The 18,629-nt window shown below is 47.5% G+C and overlaps 1 protein-coding gene and 1 long non-coding RNA gene across 2 annotated transcripts in view; one reads left to right on the top strand and one right to left on the bottom strand.

Annotated features, from left to right (window-relative positions):
* LOC132464669 (uncharacterized) overlaps positions 1–18,629 on the top strand; it is a 299,834-nt gene that overhangs the window by 100,075 nt on the left and 181,130 nt on the right. The gene's annotated exons all lie outside the window — the stretch shown is intronic.
* Positions 1–18,629, bottom strand: part of LOC132464662 (cytosolic carboxypeptidase 4) — a 101,928-nt gene that overhangs the window by 73,182 nt on the left and 10,117 nt on the right. Inside the window, 5 exon segments of the mRNA XM_060061165.1 lie at positions 1,437–1,474; positions 7,784–7,877; positions 12,446–12,577; positions 12,967–13,113; positions 13,287–13,350. Of these exon segments, the coding sequence (XP_059917148.1) occupies positions 1,437–1,474; positions 7,784–7,877; positions 12,446–12,577; positions 12,967–13,113; positions 13,287–13,350 (475 nt within the window).

The following is an 18,629-nucleotide window of genomic DNA, read 5'->3' as shown; positions in this document are numbered from 1 at the left end:
CAATAAACGAGACACAATGAACCATAACCAGGTGTCATGAGTGGGCCCCCCAAGGACCACGACTAAATAACCGGGCCGGCACACCAGTCATGTTTTGCACTTGAGGCTGTGGTGGAATTTTCAACCGACCTTAAAAGAGAAAAATCAATATGTACCTTGTTTGTGACTGTAAGAGCCTTGATCCCGGTCACCCTGCTAATGTGTTATTCACCAGTTACAGGCCGTGTGGCCCCCCCCACTCCCCCCATGGCTATGCTCGGCCTCCCCCCCGGTTCTCTCTCTCTCTTGCCCTCTCTCCCCCTCTATGGCGTACCGTATCTCTCTCTTGCTCTTGCTCCCTCTTCCCTCTATGTGGCCTTGCACCTGCTGTATCCCTCCATCTCTCTGTCACTCTTTCCTTCATTCCCTCACTCTCATCCTCTCACTCGCTCTTTTCACCTCTAACCGCACCCTCTCAAGAGTTATTCTATGAATGTATAATCTATAGAATTACTCTGAGGTTTAATTACTCTGACACTTTGGGTGTCACTCTCTGATGCGAATTGATTTCCAGATCTAAACTAACATAGTTAGTATTATATTATCATTAATACATGTCTAGAATATCTCTCTGTATTCATCTATAATCCATGTGTAGGGGTTTGAATGATATGTGCGTTGAAAGGGGTGTGTCATGCGAAACGCAAATGATGACCTCCCAGAGCTAATTACGTGCACCAGTGGAATAACTCAGCATGATGTTGCTGTTTGGGATTAGATAAGAAAAAGAAAATGATTCTAAAACATGATTCATTGTCAATTCTGTGTGTGCGTGTGTGTGCGTGCGTGCGTGCGTGCGTGCGTGCGTGCGTGCGTGCGTGCGTGCGTGCGTGCGTGCGTGCGTGCGTGCGTGCGTGCGTGCGTGCGTGCGTGCGTGCGTGCGTGCGTGCGTGCGTGCGTGCGTGCGTGCGTGCGTGCGTGCGTGCGTGCGTGCGTGCGTGCGTGCGTGCGTGCGTGCGTGCGTGCGTGCGTGCGTGCGTGCGTGCGTGCGTGCGTGCGTGCGTGCGTGCGTGCGTGCGTGCGTGCGTGCGTGCGTGCGTGCGTGCGTGCGTGCGTGCGTGCGTGCGTGCGTGCGTGCGTGCGTGCGTGCGTGCGTGCGTGCGTGCGTGCGTGCGTGCGTGCGTGCGTGCGTGCGTGCGTGCGTGCGTGCGTGCGTGCGTGCGTGCGTGCGTGCGTGCGTGCGTGCGTGCGTGCGTGCGTGCGTGCGTGCGTGCGTGCGTGCGTGCGTGCGTGCGTGCGTGTGTGTGTGTGTGTCACCGCCTCATAGCTTCATGCGGCTCCATTATAAACAGTGTTCTGCTGAGGAAGGTGCTTGATTAGCGCAGCGTCCGGCACTCCATCTCTATTAGGGGCCAGAGAGCATCATCTGGGCGGGTGAATAATGAGGGTCAACTTACTGGTGCACAGCAGAGCAGCCAAGGCATCAATCGCTGCCCTGCAACAGAGGAGACCAAGAGGAAGGAGAAGAAGAGGAAGAAGAAGAAGAAGAAGAAGAAGAGGAAGGCATGGAGGGATTAGTCATAAATACAATGCGGCATCGGAAAACAAAGCTGGTTTATATATGGCTCCCTGCAAACATGCTCTCCGTGAGTTGGGGTGGGGTCTGGGACACTCGTCGCACACACACGCACGCTTACAAACACACTTATCTCAATGAAAAGCCTTCTTCAAATCACAATAAATGCTTAGTTTCCAGCAATGATTCACTGTCTATTTGCCAATTGTGCACACATGGCAATATACCACACACTCGTGCGCATGCTTAATACAAGGCAGTTTTAACAGTAAGTACTGTATGTGTATCCACACACACAGACATAGACACACACAGAATTATGTGAATTAGAGTGTATAACCAATCACCCCTTTCTCCTGCTGCGTATTCAATAAAATATATTTGCTGGCTACAGTAATGACAGCCAATTTGGTCATGTTTAGGCCTCTGCAACTGCATTTCATTGCGCGCGCGTGTGTGTGTGTGTGTGTGTGTGTGTGTGTGTGTGTGTGTGTGTGTGTGTGTGTGTGTGTGTGTGTGTGTGTGTGTGTGTGTGTGTGTGTGTGTGTGTGTGTGTGTGTGTGTGTGTCAGTGAGTGTTTGCAGGCATACCACATTAATCACAAGTGTCACTGTTTAAACAAGTCGCCATACATTTACTTTTGTGCAGATATGATATGATGAAATGCCGAGCAAGAGACACGCATGAATCAAAATGCAGGGAGAAGAAAGAGCCTGTCACTGAACTGGGGAATCCCTGTCTCCTGAAATGGAGCCCGGGGACAATCCCCTACGAGCGGATAGCAAACCCACTCTCCATCACAGGTTCAATTGAGGATATTTTCTCATTTTAATTTGAAAGAATCTCAGAGTTCCCCTAAAAAATAATAAAGTGCTCTCTTCGGTCCAAAATGGTTGACGTATAGTTTAATAACCTCAATACAATGCTATAGACCAAAAAGGCCTACAATTAGTCAATGAAGCTATTTGTTATAAATTTGCATCCAGAAATGTATGTATGCTTACTTCTGGTATACATCTGTATTACATTGTCATGAGACATGCCTGCAATGGCTTTAACTAAAGTAGTTTAACCAATTGCATTGTCAAAAGTAACTCAAAGCAAGGTGATTGAAAGCTAGCTTTGGTTTCAGACAGTTTCAAACATCAAGCGTGAGCTCTGCCTTAGCCACGGCGACAAACCCTCCCACCGTTTGGGGCTATTTTTGCCTTAAGAAAGACATTCGAAAGATGCCAATTGACTTCAGTTGAAAGGGCTAGGGTTAGGGTCAAACATTTGAAGCATAGATCTAGCTTGCACATATATGTTACATCTATGTCCCACGTTAATGCATGAAGATGCACGATATAATGTGCCAACAACCTTCCTTCCTTTTGTGATTGAGAACCGGAGGAAATCTATTGTCTGATTGGCCATTGCTCATCAAATGCCACTGAGCATTTGCATAAAGTTCAAATTTGCTCAACCTATTCGCGTTGGCAAACAGCCGGGGGGGCTGCAGTGACAGGCTAAATCACGACTTCTGGTCGCTTGATGAAGCCAAGACGGGTTGGAAACGAAAGATTGGAGGACGCTGCGTCTCTGGAGGGCCGCGGGGCGTGCGCGGTTAAGCAGAGTTCAGCCTCAGCCAAAGCCATCAGCCCCTCTGCCGCACTGCAACACAGCTAATTGGAGCGCCGATGCGCTCACATCCATGGACAATTATCCCATTGTCCGTGCATCCAGCCATCTTCATTCCCGCTCCGTCAATCAGGGTGACACTGCAGTCCTGCCTGACAATATGTACCACACCAGCTCCCTCTGAAGCTGGGGGGGACGGGAGGGGACGGGGGGACCCGCTAAGTCTTCAGCTGGGAGAGATATAATCCCTCCACTGGCATGTCCTGGGTCTAACCCACTTATGTCTCCTCCCGAGTTTGTCGTGTCTGATACACTTCCGAGGGGGAGTCAACCCAAGGGGATCCCTGAACAAATGTCGGAGGAACCTGGGCCCGGCTGCTGTCAAGGGCTGGAGCCGCAGTGGCGCTGCGCTGCGGCGTCTCTCCAGGTTCGCTGAGCTCACCAGCCCCAGACAGTGCCCCAGTCATCCCTGCAAAACTATTTTCAGCTCTACTTGCATCTGCAATCTTTTTATTTCGGTCAATACCACAGAGGGCTCGTGCCCCCCCCCCCCCCACCATCACATAAATGAGTCCATGGGAATTTACAGAGAAACGTCAGTGTGAAAGAATAATATGAGGAGGCAGGTTTTAGAGGCTGCCTGGATGCTTTTATACATGGCTTGTTTTATGAGTTAATTGGAATGCTTTATGGTATAGAAAACAGAAAAAAAACTAACACATTTACCAAAGCATGGCATATCGACAATCCCTAGATGGTAACTTATGTTTATGTTTGCCGCAATGTATAATTTGTACTACTACTAGGCTTGACAGATACTCCCACAAGCAAAAGCCGAGGAGCTGGGACAGTACACACACAAGAGACAGGGAGGGAAGTCCACACAATTAATTCAAATCATTTTATTTCTTATTTATGCGTTAAGTTGCGAGTCAAAGTCTTATGATGTGTGTGTATCAGATTTTTTTATTTTTTTGCCAGCAGACATGCAGGGCGACCAATAACAAACATACCATAACAAACTACTGTAAAACGTATTGATGTTTCAACTGTTGACAAAACAGTTGACAAATTACATAGTGTCTAACAAATACATAACACAGTCTTAGTCTCCCGGGGGTTAAGACACTGAGGTATCATTATGGCTCCTTGAAACAATGTGGGATGGCATGAGCATATAGGGCCGTATCGAAAATGTATGCGTGCGTGCGTGCGTGCGTGCGTGCGTGCGTGCGTGCGTGCGTGCGTGCGTGCGTGCGTGCGTGCGTGCGTGCGTGCGTGCGTGCGTGCGTGCGTGCGTGCGTGCGTGCGTGCGTGCGTGCGTGCGTGCGTGCGTGCGTGCGTGCGTGCGTGCGTGCGTGCGTGCGTGCGTGCGTGCGTGCGTGCGTGCGTGCGTGCGTGCGTGCGTGCGTGCGTGCGTGCGTGCGTGCGTGCGTGCGTGCGTGCGTGCGTGCGTGCGTGCGTGCGTGCGTGCGTGCGTGCGTGCGTGCGTGCGTGCGTGCGTGCGTGCGTGCGTGCGTGCGTGCGTGCGTGCGTGCGTGCGTGCGTGCGTGCGTGCGTGCGTGCGTGCGTGCGTGCGTGCGTGCGTGCGTGCGTGCGTGCGTGCGTGCGTGCGTGCGTGCGTGCGTGCGTGCGTGCGTGCGTGCGTGCGTGCGTGCGTGCGTGCGTGCGTGCGTGCGTGCGTGCGTGCGTGCGTGCGTGCGTGCGTGCGTGCGTGCGTGCGTGCGTGCGTGCGTGCGTGCGTGCGTGCGTGCGTGCGTGCGTGCGTGCGTGCGTGCGTGCGTGCGTGCGTGCGTGCGTGCGTGCGTGCGTGCGTGCGTGCGTGCGTGCGTGCGTGCGTGCGTGCGTGCGTGCGTGCGTGCGTGCGTGCGTGCGTGCGTGCGTGCGTGCGTGCGTGCGTGCGTGCGTGCGTGCGTGCGTGCGTGCGTGCGTGCGTGCGTGCGTGCGTGCGTGCGTGCGTGCGTGCGTGCGTGCGTGCGTGCGTGCGTGCGTGCGTGCGTGCGTGCGTGCGTGCGTGCGTGCGTGCGTGCGTGCGTGCGTGCGTGCGTGCGTGCGTGCGTGCGTGCGTGCGTGCGCTGACACACACAGAGTGTGTGTCAGTGCCCAGAGTAGTTAAACAGCCGGAGCAGTAGAGCACGCGCTAGCTTGGTTCACCAACCAAAACAGCCCGGAGTGGATTTACCAGTGAGTGAACTGGAGTCTGTAACCAGAAACGGGGTGCATCATAATGTCACCCAGAGCGGACATTAGCAGGGTCATGCAGGATCGTGCCTTGTTTATAGAGTGAAACCTACTCCATGATCGCCATGGACGTCAAAACAGAACAATTAGTGTTAAAGACCAGTTACAACCCAACGATGCCCTTCTGCTACATCCATTCGTTTTTACCTCACACAAGCTAGGGGAGCGCGGGGCAAGTCCTTACACAGGGTTGAATTTAACACAGACCTAATGGGGCTACAGCAACGGGTTTCCTGTTTAAGCACCACAGTGGGATATTCCTCCTCATTTGAGCCGGAAAAAAAAATGGGTTTTACCTACCAAGTCAAACGAGGATTACTGTGTTGTCAATGTGCCTCAGCGAATACAAATGGATATCTTTTAAATCACCACCCTGTAGACCATCATGAGGCCTGGTTTTGACTTGGCATTGCAGCTCGTTGGGATAGCTAGCCAGGCACACAGGCTGCAACTGGCGGGGATAGTTAACAAAGTGTTTTAACAAACAGCTATAAAACTTTAAATCATAATTGAGGGCTATGCCGCATAATGTAAAGCCATGTAAGGAGAAGTAGCAGATTAACATTTAGTTTTTTATCTCATCTTGAGGACGTCAAATAAATAAAAGCAATGTTAATAATCAAACCAAATAAGTCCATATGATGTTGAGATCTTTAATTACTTGAAAGTTGAATATATTATTAAACCAAATCTCCTAAAAAAATATATTTGGCTAATTTGTAAAGTCTAACTGCCGCTGTATGATAGCCTTTGTTTTTTATCATCTAGATTTCACATGTCATAAAGTTCTGTAGGGACAGACCAGGCAAGAACAAGTTTCTCCTCCATTTTCTTGTCAACAAGGCAGAGGAGTTCCTCCCCATCTAAAATTCAACCGGTTGCCCTGAGAAGAATCGGTTGGTGCCTAACAGAACAGTCCCGATGTCTCCAACTAGAGGCGGGCCTTCACTCCTCACCAACACCACATGGTGACTGCCAGGAGACATGTTTATCCAATTAGATCCGAGTCAGCACAGTCCATTACTTTGCAAAATTGCTTAAATTGTTATCAACCTGGGCTGGGAGGAGAGAATAAATGCTTTTCTAACAAAAAAAATATTAACAGCTGCTTCGATTATAAAGGGAATTATAAACTAGTTAGATAGAATATTGTGGATAAGTACATCAGCAAACGCAGCAGGGTACATATTGCATACATTGTGTATTGCTTTAATAAAGTCGGTTCTCTGTTAACTTTTTTTTACATTTAATTTATTACAATTATTTGAAGGGTCATTTTCGGTTGGCGTCACCCTGGTTATGCCAACTCATGAAATGTCTAGTCCGGCCTTTCAGAGGATATGAATCATTGCTTCAGCGCCTTGCGGTTTACAAGCCAGCGGGATACGGACTGACAGGTGGAGTCGTACGAGCGTTGGACGATGACTGAACTGAATACTAGGAACAGATCGTTCAGATCCATCCGGCGTATCCCTGGACCAATGTTAATTTGGTAATTGAACCGCCGTAAGTGAGTGACAAGTCCTACAGCCTCCAAAGAACCAAACTGCGTGGGTCGCCACCTCCTAGGTTTCGCCTGGGCGCATTTAAATAACTGAAATCGTTTCAGCTGCTAATTCCCCACCTTTATCCAGCCCTGGACTGGGACCTTGGAATACTTACAGTTCCATTCAGTGTTTATGGAGGAGGGGGGGGGGGGGGTTGTTGGATGGTATGTCTAGCATTAAGACACACTGGGGCTCTGGATTTTAGGAGCTAAATACCAAAGACTGTGACTCACACAAATGGGGGTATGAAAACCCACCACATTGATTAAACACAGAGGCCCTTGTCACGCCGGCCCGTGTCTTTGTGTGCGATAAAAATCGACATGACAACTGAGAGAACATTGTTACCCTTGTCGAACCCAATTTGGCTCTTTATACACCCACCCACACACACCCACATACACACACATATGGTCTCAACCACTCGCTAAGACCATGAAGCCAGTCGTGAGACGGGGGCGGGGCTGCGGCCAGTGAGGCCTCCCAGCCGCTCCACCGGGTCACGGCGGGCCTTATTCACGCACGTTCCATTCTGAGACATTAAGGGGTCGATCGAGGAGGGGTCATAGGTCATACGCAATATGTTTCGACAGGTTTCTGAAGCTCACGTGTGCACATGCGCGCGTCTACACCCTCACCATACGCACGTGTACACACACACACACACACACACACGCACACACACAGTGTTATTATAACGGGCCGCTGACCATGCCTTTGCATTAACATTAGCCGACATACATTACAGCGATGAGGCAGAGCACTGAACATGAGCAGTGGAGCGGGTAAGGCGGGGGTGAAGCGGGGCCAGGCTACGTACTTTATGGGGATGTAGTGCCTGCTGGTGTGTGGCGGGATGAGGCGGTGGACGGCGTCCAGCCCGCGGTGCTCCCCGAGCAGGTTGGCCGCGGACACTGTGGGAACCCGACGAAGCAGAGCAACATGACGCAACACTCACATGACGTTTGCGTCAAAATAAAAAGAAGGAAACACATTCGTGTCCGATTTCAAATCGCCCACTTGCATATTTTGAGATCCACGGATTCGTATCAATGTACATTTTCGGAGATGATTAGAATTTTTGGCACGTTACATGTAGTGTGTGTTGGTGCTTGTGTGTGTTTTGTGTGTGTGTGTGTGTGTGTGTGTGCGCGTGCATCGGTGCTTGTGAGAGTGTGCATGCATGTGTGTGCATACGTGTATGTGTGTGTTGTATGTCTAATATCTACGTGTGCAAGTTGTATCTAGGCCACTAAAATGTTCACTTACAGCGTACAGAGGCTGCATTAGCTCAGTTTCCATGGTAATACTCAATACCAGTTGAGTTACTCTTTCATAGGGGACTATTGCTATTATCACCAGCACTGTGGAGACCAAAGTGATCACACAAGTGTGACACATATTAACGAAGCAGCTAATGTATCTAACTGCTTCCGGCTGAATTAACCTTTACGAGGCTTGAAAAGCTTGCTTAAATATCAATACGGATGACTAGGCTACAGATATTTTCCCAATGAAATTCTAGTTATAAAGAATTACTCATAGTTAATATTGGAACCCAGCCCCCCTCCCTCTCGACGGTGATCGTTGTGTAGATATTAATAACACAACTTAAGCTATCTGCCGGGTCTCCAGTGGGGTTTTGGATAACATTAAGATACGTGGGGAGGAAAATTTGTTTCAGGCTGGTGACAAAGATCACAGTCGGGAGACACTGAGCACCTGCTCATGTAGATTGAGCCCCCTAGCAACAGTTGAGGATACATGCAACGCTGAGGAAATAGAATCTAGTCACCTCCAGTATATTTATATATCTCTTATCACAATTACAGTCTCAAAGGGCATTCGAGGCTCCCAATTTAAATGGAAATTGAACACACGTCCTCACCATAAACCTCAAACAGGCACAGAGAAACTCCCAATAGGAGAGAACCAAACAGGAAAAAGGAAGAAACCTCTAAAAGTAGATAGTACTTTTCAAGGAGTTTTATACACTCTGTAGCAAGGCAATACTCCAGATGAAAAGCTAAACGCGCTCCTGATTCTATTCGAGATCACATCAATAGACCTTATTCGCCGAGGGTCAGCCCCGACAGTTGGGTGGGGAAACCGTCGAGAATCTATGAGGACCATGCACACTCAATGTAATATTTTTCGTATGCTTCTAATTTTTCCCAACAATTCTAAAAGGTCCCCCCCCCCCTCAATTAACTGATATGGCAGCTATAATGTCCATATAACAACAAGACAAATATATAGGTAATCAAAAGCTCATTAGTTCCATGATACAAATGACAACCGTATTCAACGTCTGCAGCACCGTGCTCAAGATATTCCACGGCCCCCGAAACACACCAGTGTTTGGGTGGCAGCACGGAGGGTGGTGGATTCCACCAGACTAGACCAACTGATCAGAAGGGCCGCTTCTGTTCTGGGGGTGGCGCCGGACCCCCTGCTGGCCGTCACAGACTGCAAGGAAACCGTCCAGACTCTCTATCCTAGACAATGACTCCCACTCGCTCCACAGAGCGCTGTCTGAACAGGGTACGCTCAGCAACAGACTCTTGGCCGTTAGGAGTTCCACCGAGAGCCACAGGCAATGCACAATACCTGCTGCCATGTAACCCGTCCGTTCCTCTCACTACCGGAAATGAGGGAGTCGTTCTGATCAGTGGAACTCCTCAGGGACCAATAAAGTCATCTGAATCTGTATATATATATATGGGTTAGTAGATTTAATTTGATCCATATGAGATATTGTCCTTTATGATTCAAATGCTGCATCAATTCACATCTACCGCATAAAGCAACATCTTGTACAAACCGTGGAAAATGGTACTTCAGATAGCTTTCAAGTCAAACAACAAATGGCAAAACAAAACCGATTTCTCAATTCATCAAGAATTGGTTCTGTGTATGTCAGCTTATCAACACAAATTTCACTATTTTGATTAAGTCGGACAGTCTGCACAGAGTTGGGGGGGGGGGGGGGGGTGGAGGAGGAAAGGGGGGGGGGGAGCAGAGAGAGGATAGAGGGGGAAGACAGAGCAAGAGGAAGGAGGGAGGAGAGTCGAGGGGGGAGAGGAAAGAAAGAGAGGAGAAAAGAGACGGGACGGGTAAAGTTCTGTAAACCAGACTTACGAACAGAGAGGATCTCTATCTATTTATAGTGGCGGGGACACAGGCTTTTCCAGACTCATGAAAACACTGCAGCCATGAAACAACCGGGCGGCCTTAAGACTCTGTGCCACTCTAGAATCCGGGCGTCTCTTATTTAGGGTGAATCCGGAGCCATGGACCGCGGCCAGCTTATCAGAGGAGGGAAGAACACACCCCTGTCCGCGGTTCCCAGTAATGCTGAGAAATAGTGCCTTCAGCCATGAGTCGTGAGTTGGCTTCCAGCAGAGAAGCAGTGTGAAGCAGTCTTGGGGTTTTGGTCTCCCAGCCAACAGGCTCTGCGTTTGATCTCTAATGGTCACACCCTTTTTTTGCAAGCATACTGCACGACACTTATACCTGCAAGCATTTACTGTGTATTCACTGTCTGGCAGTTTGGAATACAGGAGCTTGGTTAAAGTAAAGTTGGTCTTTCTTTGGTTGAAAATAAGAAATGCATCAATATGTGGAAAACAACTAAAGTGCACCAATTCTGGCTTTTTCAAACAGCTCTCTGAGCCAAGACCGGAGACCATCTTGGTAGCGACGTCCCATTCTGTTTCGCTACTCGGATAAATCTGGACCTCTGGCCTGCCACATCGATTTCCTGAAATTACAATGTAATTGGGGACAATCAGGCACTGTGTCGTGGTGGCTTACGTAACCGGGCAAATCAGGGGCCGATTCGTTGTCAGTAATGACTCCAGACGCAACGAGTGGGAACGTTAACATTAGTTTAGCAAACACAGCGATAATTGCAGTTATTGCAGATATAGACCCAATAACAACTAGTAAACATCAATAACAGAATGTACTAGTAGAGTTTCTCGGCAGTCAAGACATTCTCGCCGTGTAACCGCTGAACGGCGCAAGGTGATGGCGTCACATGTTTAGTCACGCCGATTGGCTGCCGGACTTTGTCTGTCAAACAAAGTCCTCCCGTCAACTGAAATTGATGTGGGCGGCTAGAAGTTACAGACTGATCTGTGCGCAGAGAAACAGAATGTGAGGTCACGTGATCAGGATGGTCTCCAGGCTACTCTCAGCCCCATATTCAGAGTAAATTGCGAGTCACCTGTACATTAGCGGCGAATAATTCCACTTTGCAACATGGTTCTGTCGATTTTGAGTTTGGATAATGTATGCTAATAAAAAACCCTGGGCTACTCAACAGGGTGAAACCCCAGGGTGGAGAAGGGTGGGGGTTTAGGGGGTGGAGATGATGGCTATGAATGCAGTGTAATGGCGTTTCCCTTCAAGGCATTATTCCTACAACATTCTGGAAGCCTGGAGCTGTTAGCACCCCCTTCTCATTCTTATCACTAATGCTATTGCATGCGTGCGCATGAATTTAGCAAAGAACGGCACACATATCTGGGAAGGAGGCAGCTGGAGCATAGTTTACGCATACCTGAGCAAACATCATTACGAGCAGTGGTAAGGCTTTTTCGGGCCTAATTATTCTGCCGATTATCTGGACACTCTAGGAATCGGGATTGGATTTGGCTTCATGTGCCTGTCCCATGAATGAATGCTGATTCCATTCGTTCACAGATTTGTTCCATGCCAATGAACACGGCATATGTCATTTTCTTAGAGATCGTATATATGTATATTTCTTTGTCTTTGCTGCAGTGTACCAGATGTATTTTTAGAACTTTGCCCTCGATGGATCCAAGACGTCAAGGCCATTATTATTATTTTTTTGCCTTTTATTTGTATGGATCTTAAGGAATTTTGTGCTTTTGGTGGTAAACAAAAGGAAGGATACTTTGTTGCCAGAAAGTTAACAGAAAGGAATAGACATAGAGACATACATTTCTCAAATGTGCTCAATTTCCTGTGAGCTAGCCAACAATAGAAAATAGAAAGTTTGACCTGTCCCCAAGATAAGGCAGAACATAGACTGAACCCTGAGCCGACTAGACAGACGCAGACAAACTCTAATACTTCACTTTATCACTTAACTAATCTGTGTTTATGATGCAACATAGGAAGATGAACACTGATATTCTCTTGAGCATTCTGAATAAATTTGAATCCTTTTCATTTTCTGAAGTTATTTATTAATTCCGTTTTTTTCACCACAGTCTCTGTGTGTGTGTGTGTGTGTGTGTGTGTGTGTGTGTGTGTGTGTGTGTGTGTGTGTGTGTGTGTGTGTGTGTGTGTGTGTGTGTGTGTGTGTGTGTGTGTGTGTGTGTGTGTGTGTGTGTGTGTGTGTGCGTGTGCATGTGTGTGTTTGCGTGTGCATGTGTGCTTGCATGTATATGCGTGCAAGCAGGTGTGTGTATGTGCCGGAATGTGTGCATATGTGTTTGTGTGTTACCTGAGGAACAGTAGACTCGGATGACCATAAGACAGGCAGCAGATATCTTGGCGTGTGTGGGGTTCTGCTTCAGCAGGTTGAGGGTCAGCAGCACTGCATCTGCATCCTCTGCCTTCATACCGATGCGAGGATCTGAACACACACACCGATACACACACGAATAAACTTTACACATTTATAGTGCGATCTGGAAACACACACCGGAACAAACAAACACAAACGCAAGCCACTAAACATCCTCATTCCACGCCTCTATGTCAGATGGGTGCATGATGACATCTATTTCCATCGCTGGTTAAAGTTAATCTTCCCATATGTTATCATTTCGCACACAAAACCCTTTTACACACACAATTTACGCTGCAATCTGGACTGAAAAACAAACACAAAGGTATTAGATTGCTAAAACAGCCCAACTGCCATTGCTAGATGTCTGGAACGACCCGGTGTTGAACCGTATGCTCCTGTCTCTGAGCCAATCCCCCGTGAGACCCTCCCCCCCTCCTGACACCCTGCCGTACCTCTGCAGCCCAGCTTGGCCAGCAGGTGCAGCAGAGGCAGCAGCACAGTGTAGTTTGGGTTGAAACACCTGGCCGTCTTCACCAGGGCAGTCAGTAGGGCCTGGCTCCCCCCTTTGGTGATCATGTAGTGGATACGCCGATCTGAACCTGGGCAGAGCAGAGGGGCCATCCACAGGACTTGATTCGACAGAGGGAGACAGTGGCTGGGACAAGGTTATACTGCAATGCACTGGGTGGTGACGTGGTGTTGGCCTGAGTGTTACTCCTGGCATGCAGGCTGTATTGCTGCGGGTGGTTAAGTTGTCAGCATGACCGCTCACCAGCAGACAGCAGTTCATCCAACACATTAAGGATGTTTAAGGTGCTTTCAATGTCTCCCGCATTCTGCAGAGAGAGAGAGAGAGAGAGAGAGAGAGAGAGAGAGAGAGAGAGAGAGAGACAGAGAGACAGAAAGAGAGACACGGAAAGAGAGAAATATAGAGAGATTAGAAAGGTAGAAAACAAGATTAAACATAATAAATCCTGCCTACTCAACATCATGACCTAGCATTGGGTTTATGGCAGTGTGGATGCATTGTTATTAGCCTCTAGCTAGCATATAAAAAGGCATTTAAACACTACACTGTATCCCCTGTACACATTGATGCAACCCTAGAGGCAATGTTATATCTGCCATAAATAAATGTTTCAAATTTAATATTTAGAAGGGAATTACACTACAACACAAGATTGCTACATTCATTTCAACAGAGATAATCACCCCAAAAGCACTCATGCTGGTTCCCCACCAGCGCGGTCCCGTGAGGCATTAGCCATAATATACGCGTCAAATATCGATGAATAACGCGCCAGACATGCGAACACAGTGATAACACCACAGAAATATACACAACATAACTGCCAAATTGGTTTGGATTCTTTCCCCCCCTCATTGAATGAGTTGATTAATGCACCTTTGTTTCCGAAAGAGATGAGCAATAAACCCGGGCTGCGGGCTTCTCTTACGTTAGTTGTAGTAGATTGGGCCGTTCGGATGAATAATGGTGGCAGAGGCGGGCGGGCAGCCAGAAAAAGGCGTATACGTTCAACAGAGTGGCCGGTTTCTTTACCCACGTTAAGTACCCCATGGTGGCAATGTATTTGTCCGTCGCCATCCGTTTGCCTTTGGTGTTCAACTACATATTAAGCACTCACCCGAAGACCTCACTTTATCACCTCCGCCGTTCGTTAGTTTGCAAGGTCGGCGTCACCAGTAAATAAAGCTAAGTACCTTGTGCAGCGGCTTGTGGATCAGAGTTTGTGGATCAGCAGGGCTTAAAACCACTTTGAAGATGGTATCAGAGAAAGCTTAAGTACACTTGAAGTGCACTATGCTTTGGCTAATAAGAACAAAAATCAAGCACTTAAGTAATGCTAAACACATGAAGTCAGTGTCCCTATGTGATCTTGTAGGGGCAACGGAGCGTGTTTTTGGTGTGTTTTATAGCACTGTATTTGAAGGGTCAGTATAAGGACACCAGCAGCGAGACTGACAGTCTGAAGTAACTAGACAAGTGTGTGGCTGTAATATATAAACTAAATGTTAATCCCAACAGAATTAAACAAAAGACAAAGCCAACGAATACAAATATTTTGATATTTTGATCTAATATGTATCCACATAAATAGATGTCACATAAGACAACAATACAAAACACATCCTAAGATGGAGCTGAAATAAGATAACTTTATCTGGAATGTTAACCATGAAAAGACACACGGTTTAGCATATGTATTGACTTGTACGGATAAGTCAGCAGAAGGCTGGTATTGCCCTGCTGGGTTTCTGTGAGGCACAACACACAAGGAAATGTATATGTTTGGGAAAACATTCTCAGTGTGCGGTCCACCAAGGTCATCTGCCCTCCTCTTCAGAAGACCCAAAGCGCAACCATTTGTGATTTCTCTAGTACCTCTTCCGGCAGGACCAAATAAGGCAATGCGATGTGTTCTTTCTCTTTGAATAACAGTCATTGCCAACGCAGGCTATATGCACATCTGAGGTGTGTTGAAAACTGACAGTTCCCCGGCCCCCGGAATGGAGTGCGAATGCTCTAGCAAGCCGTTAAGCGTGGTCGGTGAAACATAGCTCTCCTAAAGCTCTGGGATCGAGGCTCAACATAGATGGCCGATGTTAACTGGATATTATGATCCATTCAGTCTCAGTCTTTTGCCTCATGACAGGTGGTCATCACCTGCAACAGATAACTAAGAGATAAGCGGCTCGCATCATTGAGTGCCTCACAGCTTGTGTTTTAATCCACAGGCCCTATTGCATTACAGGGGAAGTGCTGTGATATGAGCAGGTGGATGGCAAGTTGGATGGGAGTTCTTATATTGCGGCATCTCAAGTCCTGGAAGCCGCCGGGGAACGGATCAGAGCCCATGTGGCACTCCTGGGCTAAAGTTGCATGATTGATTGCGAATGGGACTTCTCTAGTGGTAACAAATACCTATAAACTAAGAGACCGTTGCTCATATGTGAAGCCATCCTGCGACTCAAACAAGCGAGTCTTGCCAGGGGGGGGATTAGTTATAAAAAATCACACTTTCATTTGAATTCATCGTCTGCGGGTGACTTACGTTCAGCTGGGGATTTTTTTATTTTGACAAATTTTTTCCTTAATCCGCTTTTGACGAGGCCACTCAGTAATGAGACCTACACATTATTGCTAGTTATGGAGTATCTGTTACAACGTATTGTCTCTGCAGGAATGAGTATACGTTTTGAATAAGCATATGCTTCAACTGGAGAATGGAACAGCTGTTAAAATCCTTGCTCAGGGAGAGAACCACTATATTGGAAAGCCAGCAACTTAGAAAGCCAGTCATTTCTCCACAAAGATGGATGCATAATAAACATTTTCCCCCCATAGAGAAAATCCTTCCGAACCAGAACTCCATATTTGGGCACGCATGGTTAAAGACATGTTCAACAAGACAAATACAAAAGAGCTTATTTCCCACTGTTTGAACAGCTTGTTCCACTTAGAAATGTTCGCGTTTTGGATGTATATTTATACGGACAGCTATTTGCATTATTTACTCTTCTTATTTCTTACTAAATGGGCATCTTTGCAAGTTGATGGCATGGTGGTGACATTAACATTAACTACACTTCAACAACTTCGATTTTCATTATCTCTTGTGTGTGCATGTATGTCTGTAGGTCTATCTGTATGTCTATATGTCTATATGTCTGTATGTATGTACGTCTGTTCGTCTGTACGTTTGTACGTCTGTACGAATTAGGCTTATAGGGGAGAATTGCCATATTCACACTGATTGACTTCAATGGCAGAAAAAGCCGGGGAGGGCACAGAATATACAGCCACATGCAGTCTGAGACCATGTTGCTTATTAACAATGAATAGACAACAGCATATGATATGGGTTTACATTAGACCCTGCTGCATAGGATCTCAGCTAGCTGTGCCCCTGTGCTACACTCATTCAGGAGGAAAGGTTGTTTTGGTGAGAATGAAATTTTGAAAGTTGACTTAAATAATAAATGCAGTACACAGAGTTATCAGATCAGATTCCATCAGTTCAGTCGGATTAGACTTCATGCACTATAGGCTCCTGTAAAATCCAATTCTGGTGTTGTCTTGGTGCTCTGGGGGGGCTGTTTGCCTAGGAGCTTGGCGCTTGGTAAAGACTTACTGGCTGATGCAGGCAGCCAGCAGCACCTGTTTGGTGCAGAGGCAGCAGGCAGCCCCAGACTAAACTGTTAGCACTTCATCACTCAGCATCAATGGCAGATTAGGTGTGTGATGTCAGGCTGGAGTCGGGCAGCCATGATAGCCATGATGCGAGGGTAAGAGTCACAGCAGGACGTGCTCACAGCTCCATGGCCAGGACAGCTGCTCACAGATGTCCATAATGGAATCAGCAGGTCACCCACAAGAGGTAGCTAGACGGGCCCCTCCGGTGACCCCTTCTGTAGGCCCATGACAATGTCAGATAAAGGCAACAAGAAAATGAATGCATTAAAAAAAAAAATACTAACCAGCGTTCACTTGTATGATTCTATTATATTGAACCTCGGCTTTCACTAAATTTGAAAATATTATTAATATCATGTTTACCTCTAAAGCTATCGTTATCATGATTCTATGTGTCCCTAGTGGATTACAGTTAGAATTGGCTGGCCACTCTTTCAGTGAGGAAGGGAGGCTGGGTCTAGTCAGCTACGGCTCAACTCTGGTCAGCAGTCGAGATCAAAGACGATGCTGTGGGTAAAATCTAAGAGCTATCATTTGAGTGTCATTTGTTAGATGTAGGATTATGATTGTAAAACAAAGTGCACCCTAAGGTAACAGCAATTTGGGCGGGAAGGGGGGGGGAGGGGGATGCAAATGACAGAAGTTTGAACCAAAGCCTTTGTGGCTGAGAGGCGTAACAGCTGAGCGAGTGTGTCGTGTGGCTGGGGGGAGGGATGAAGGATGAGCGGGCAATCCAAATCATCCAGGCCTCCCTCGCTGGCTGACACTTCCACGAAGGTGCTCTGCGTCGCTCCATCGCCGTGTATCTCCACGGTGACAGTGTGTCTATCAATCTCACTTGCGAGTGCAAGTGCAACCGCATTCACTACCCACAGACACACACACACACACACACACACACACACACACACACACACACACACACACACACACACACACACACACACACACACACACACACACACACACACACACACACACACACACACACAAGCGGAGTGTTTCCCTTAATTATCTCCCGTGCGCCTGGAGTCACACAACTGCTCTGTTGACCGAATCTCTCGATAGCTTAAAGCCGCACAAAGAGCGCAGGCTTCTCATTTACATAGCGTCGCACGTGCAGCCCCATCTGTTGATCATTTACAAAGAGCCTGGATATGCATGTTAAAGCATCAAGAAATAATCCATGCCCAACACATTTCAAAACCCACGCTCCAGTCTACGATACCGTGCACTGTACAATGAACGCTGTGGTGCAGCCGCTACGCCCAGGGTTGAACCTTGGCGTTAGCGATTGCCCTGGGAGCCAATGAGTTGAACTCATCGTTTATCTTAGCTCAGAGTTGTATTGCCGTAACACACCCGAGAAGAAATTGGTCCCAGCCCAGTGATATAGATATGATATTGATAGTGTTGCTGGGCCGAGACCAGACGGCAGACGGACAGATTAGTCGGTCAGTGTCCAAAACAAATGTGATACTGAATGGATACACGCTGGATGGATGCAGAATGACGCAGAAATCCAAAGCCTAACGCCGCAGGCCAGAACGAGGGCTTCATTGAGTCTAACTCGACCGGGGAGGAAAGGATATTCAGGGATGGTTTCTGCATGTAACACATACAGGGGTAGCACAAGCAACACCAGACTATGACTGACATTGTTAAAAAATAAAGAGAGAAAGAGAATGGAATAATTATCGAAAAAAAGAAAGTGGTACAAAAATAAAGAAACCGAAATAAGAAAGCAATGCAGGAATGCAGGAGTATAAGAAAGGGTGGAGGAAGTGATGAAAATAAATAACTAAATAATAATGATGAAGTTTGTTTCCGCCCCTAACAGCTGCTGGCGCTGTAAGGTCATGAGTCGGATCAGCCCACACGGGAGAAATATTTGACAGA

The sequence above is a fragment of the Gadus macrocephalus genome, chromosome 9 (assembly GCF_031168955.1).
Source record: "Gadus macrocephalus chromosome 9, ASM3116895v1".
NCBI classification, from domain to species: domain Eukaryota; kingdom Metazoa; phylum Chordata; class Actinopteri; order Gadiformes; family Gadidae; genus Gadus; species Gadus macrocephalus.
This window is presented reverse-complemented; position numbering and strand designations above follow the sequence as displayed.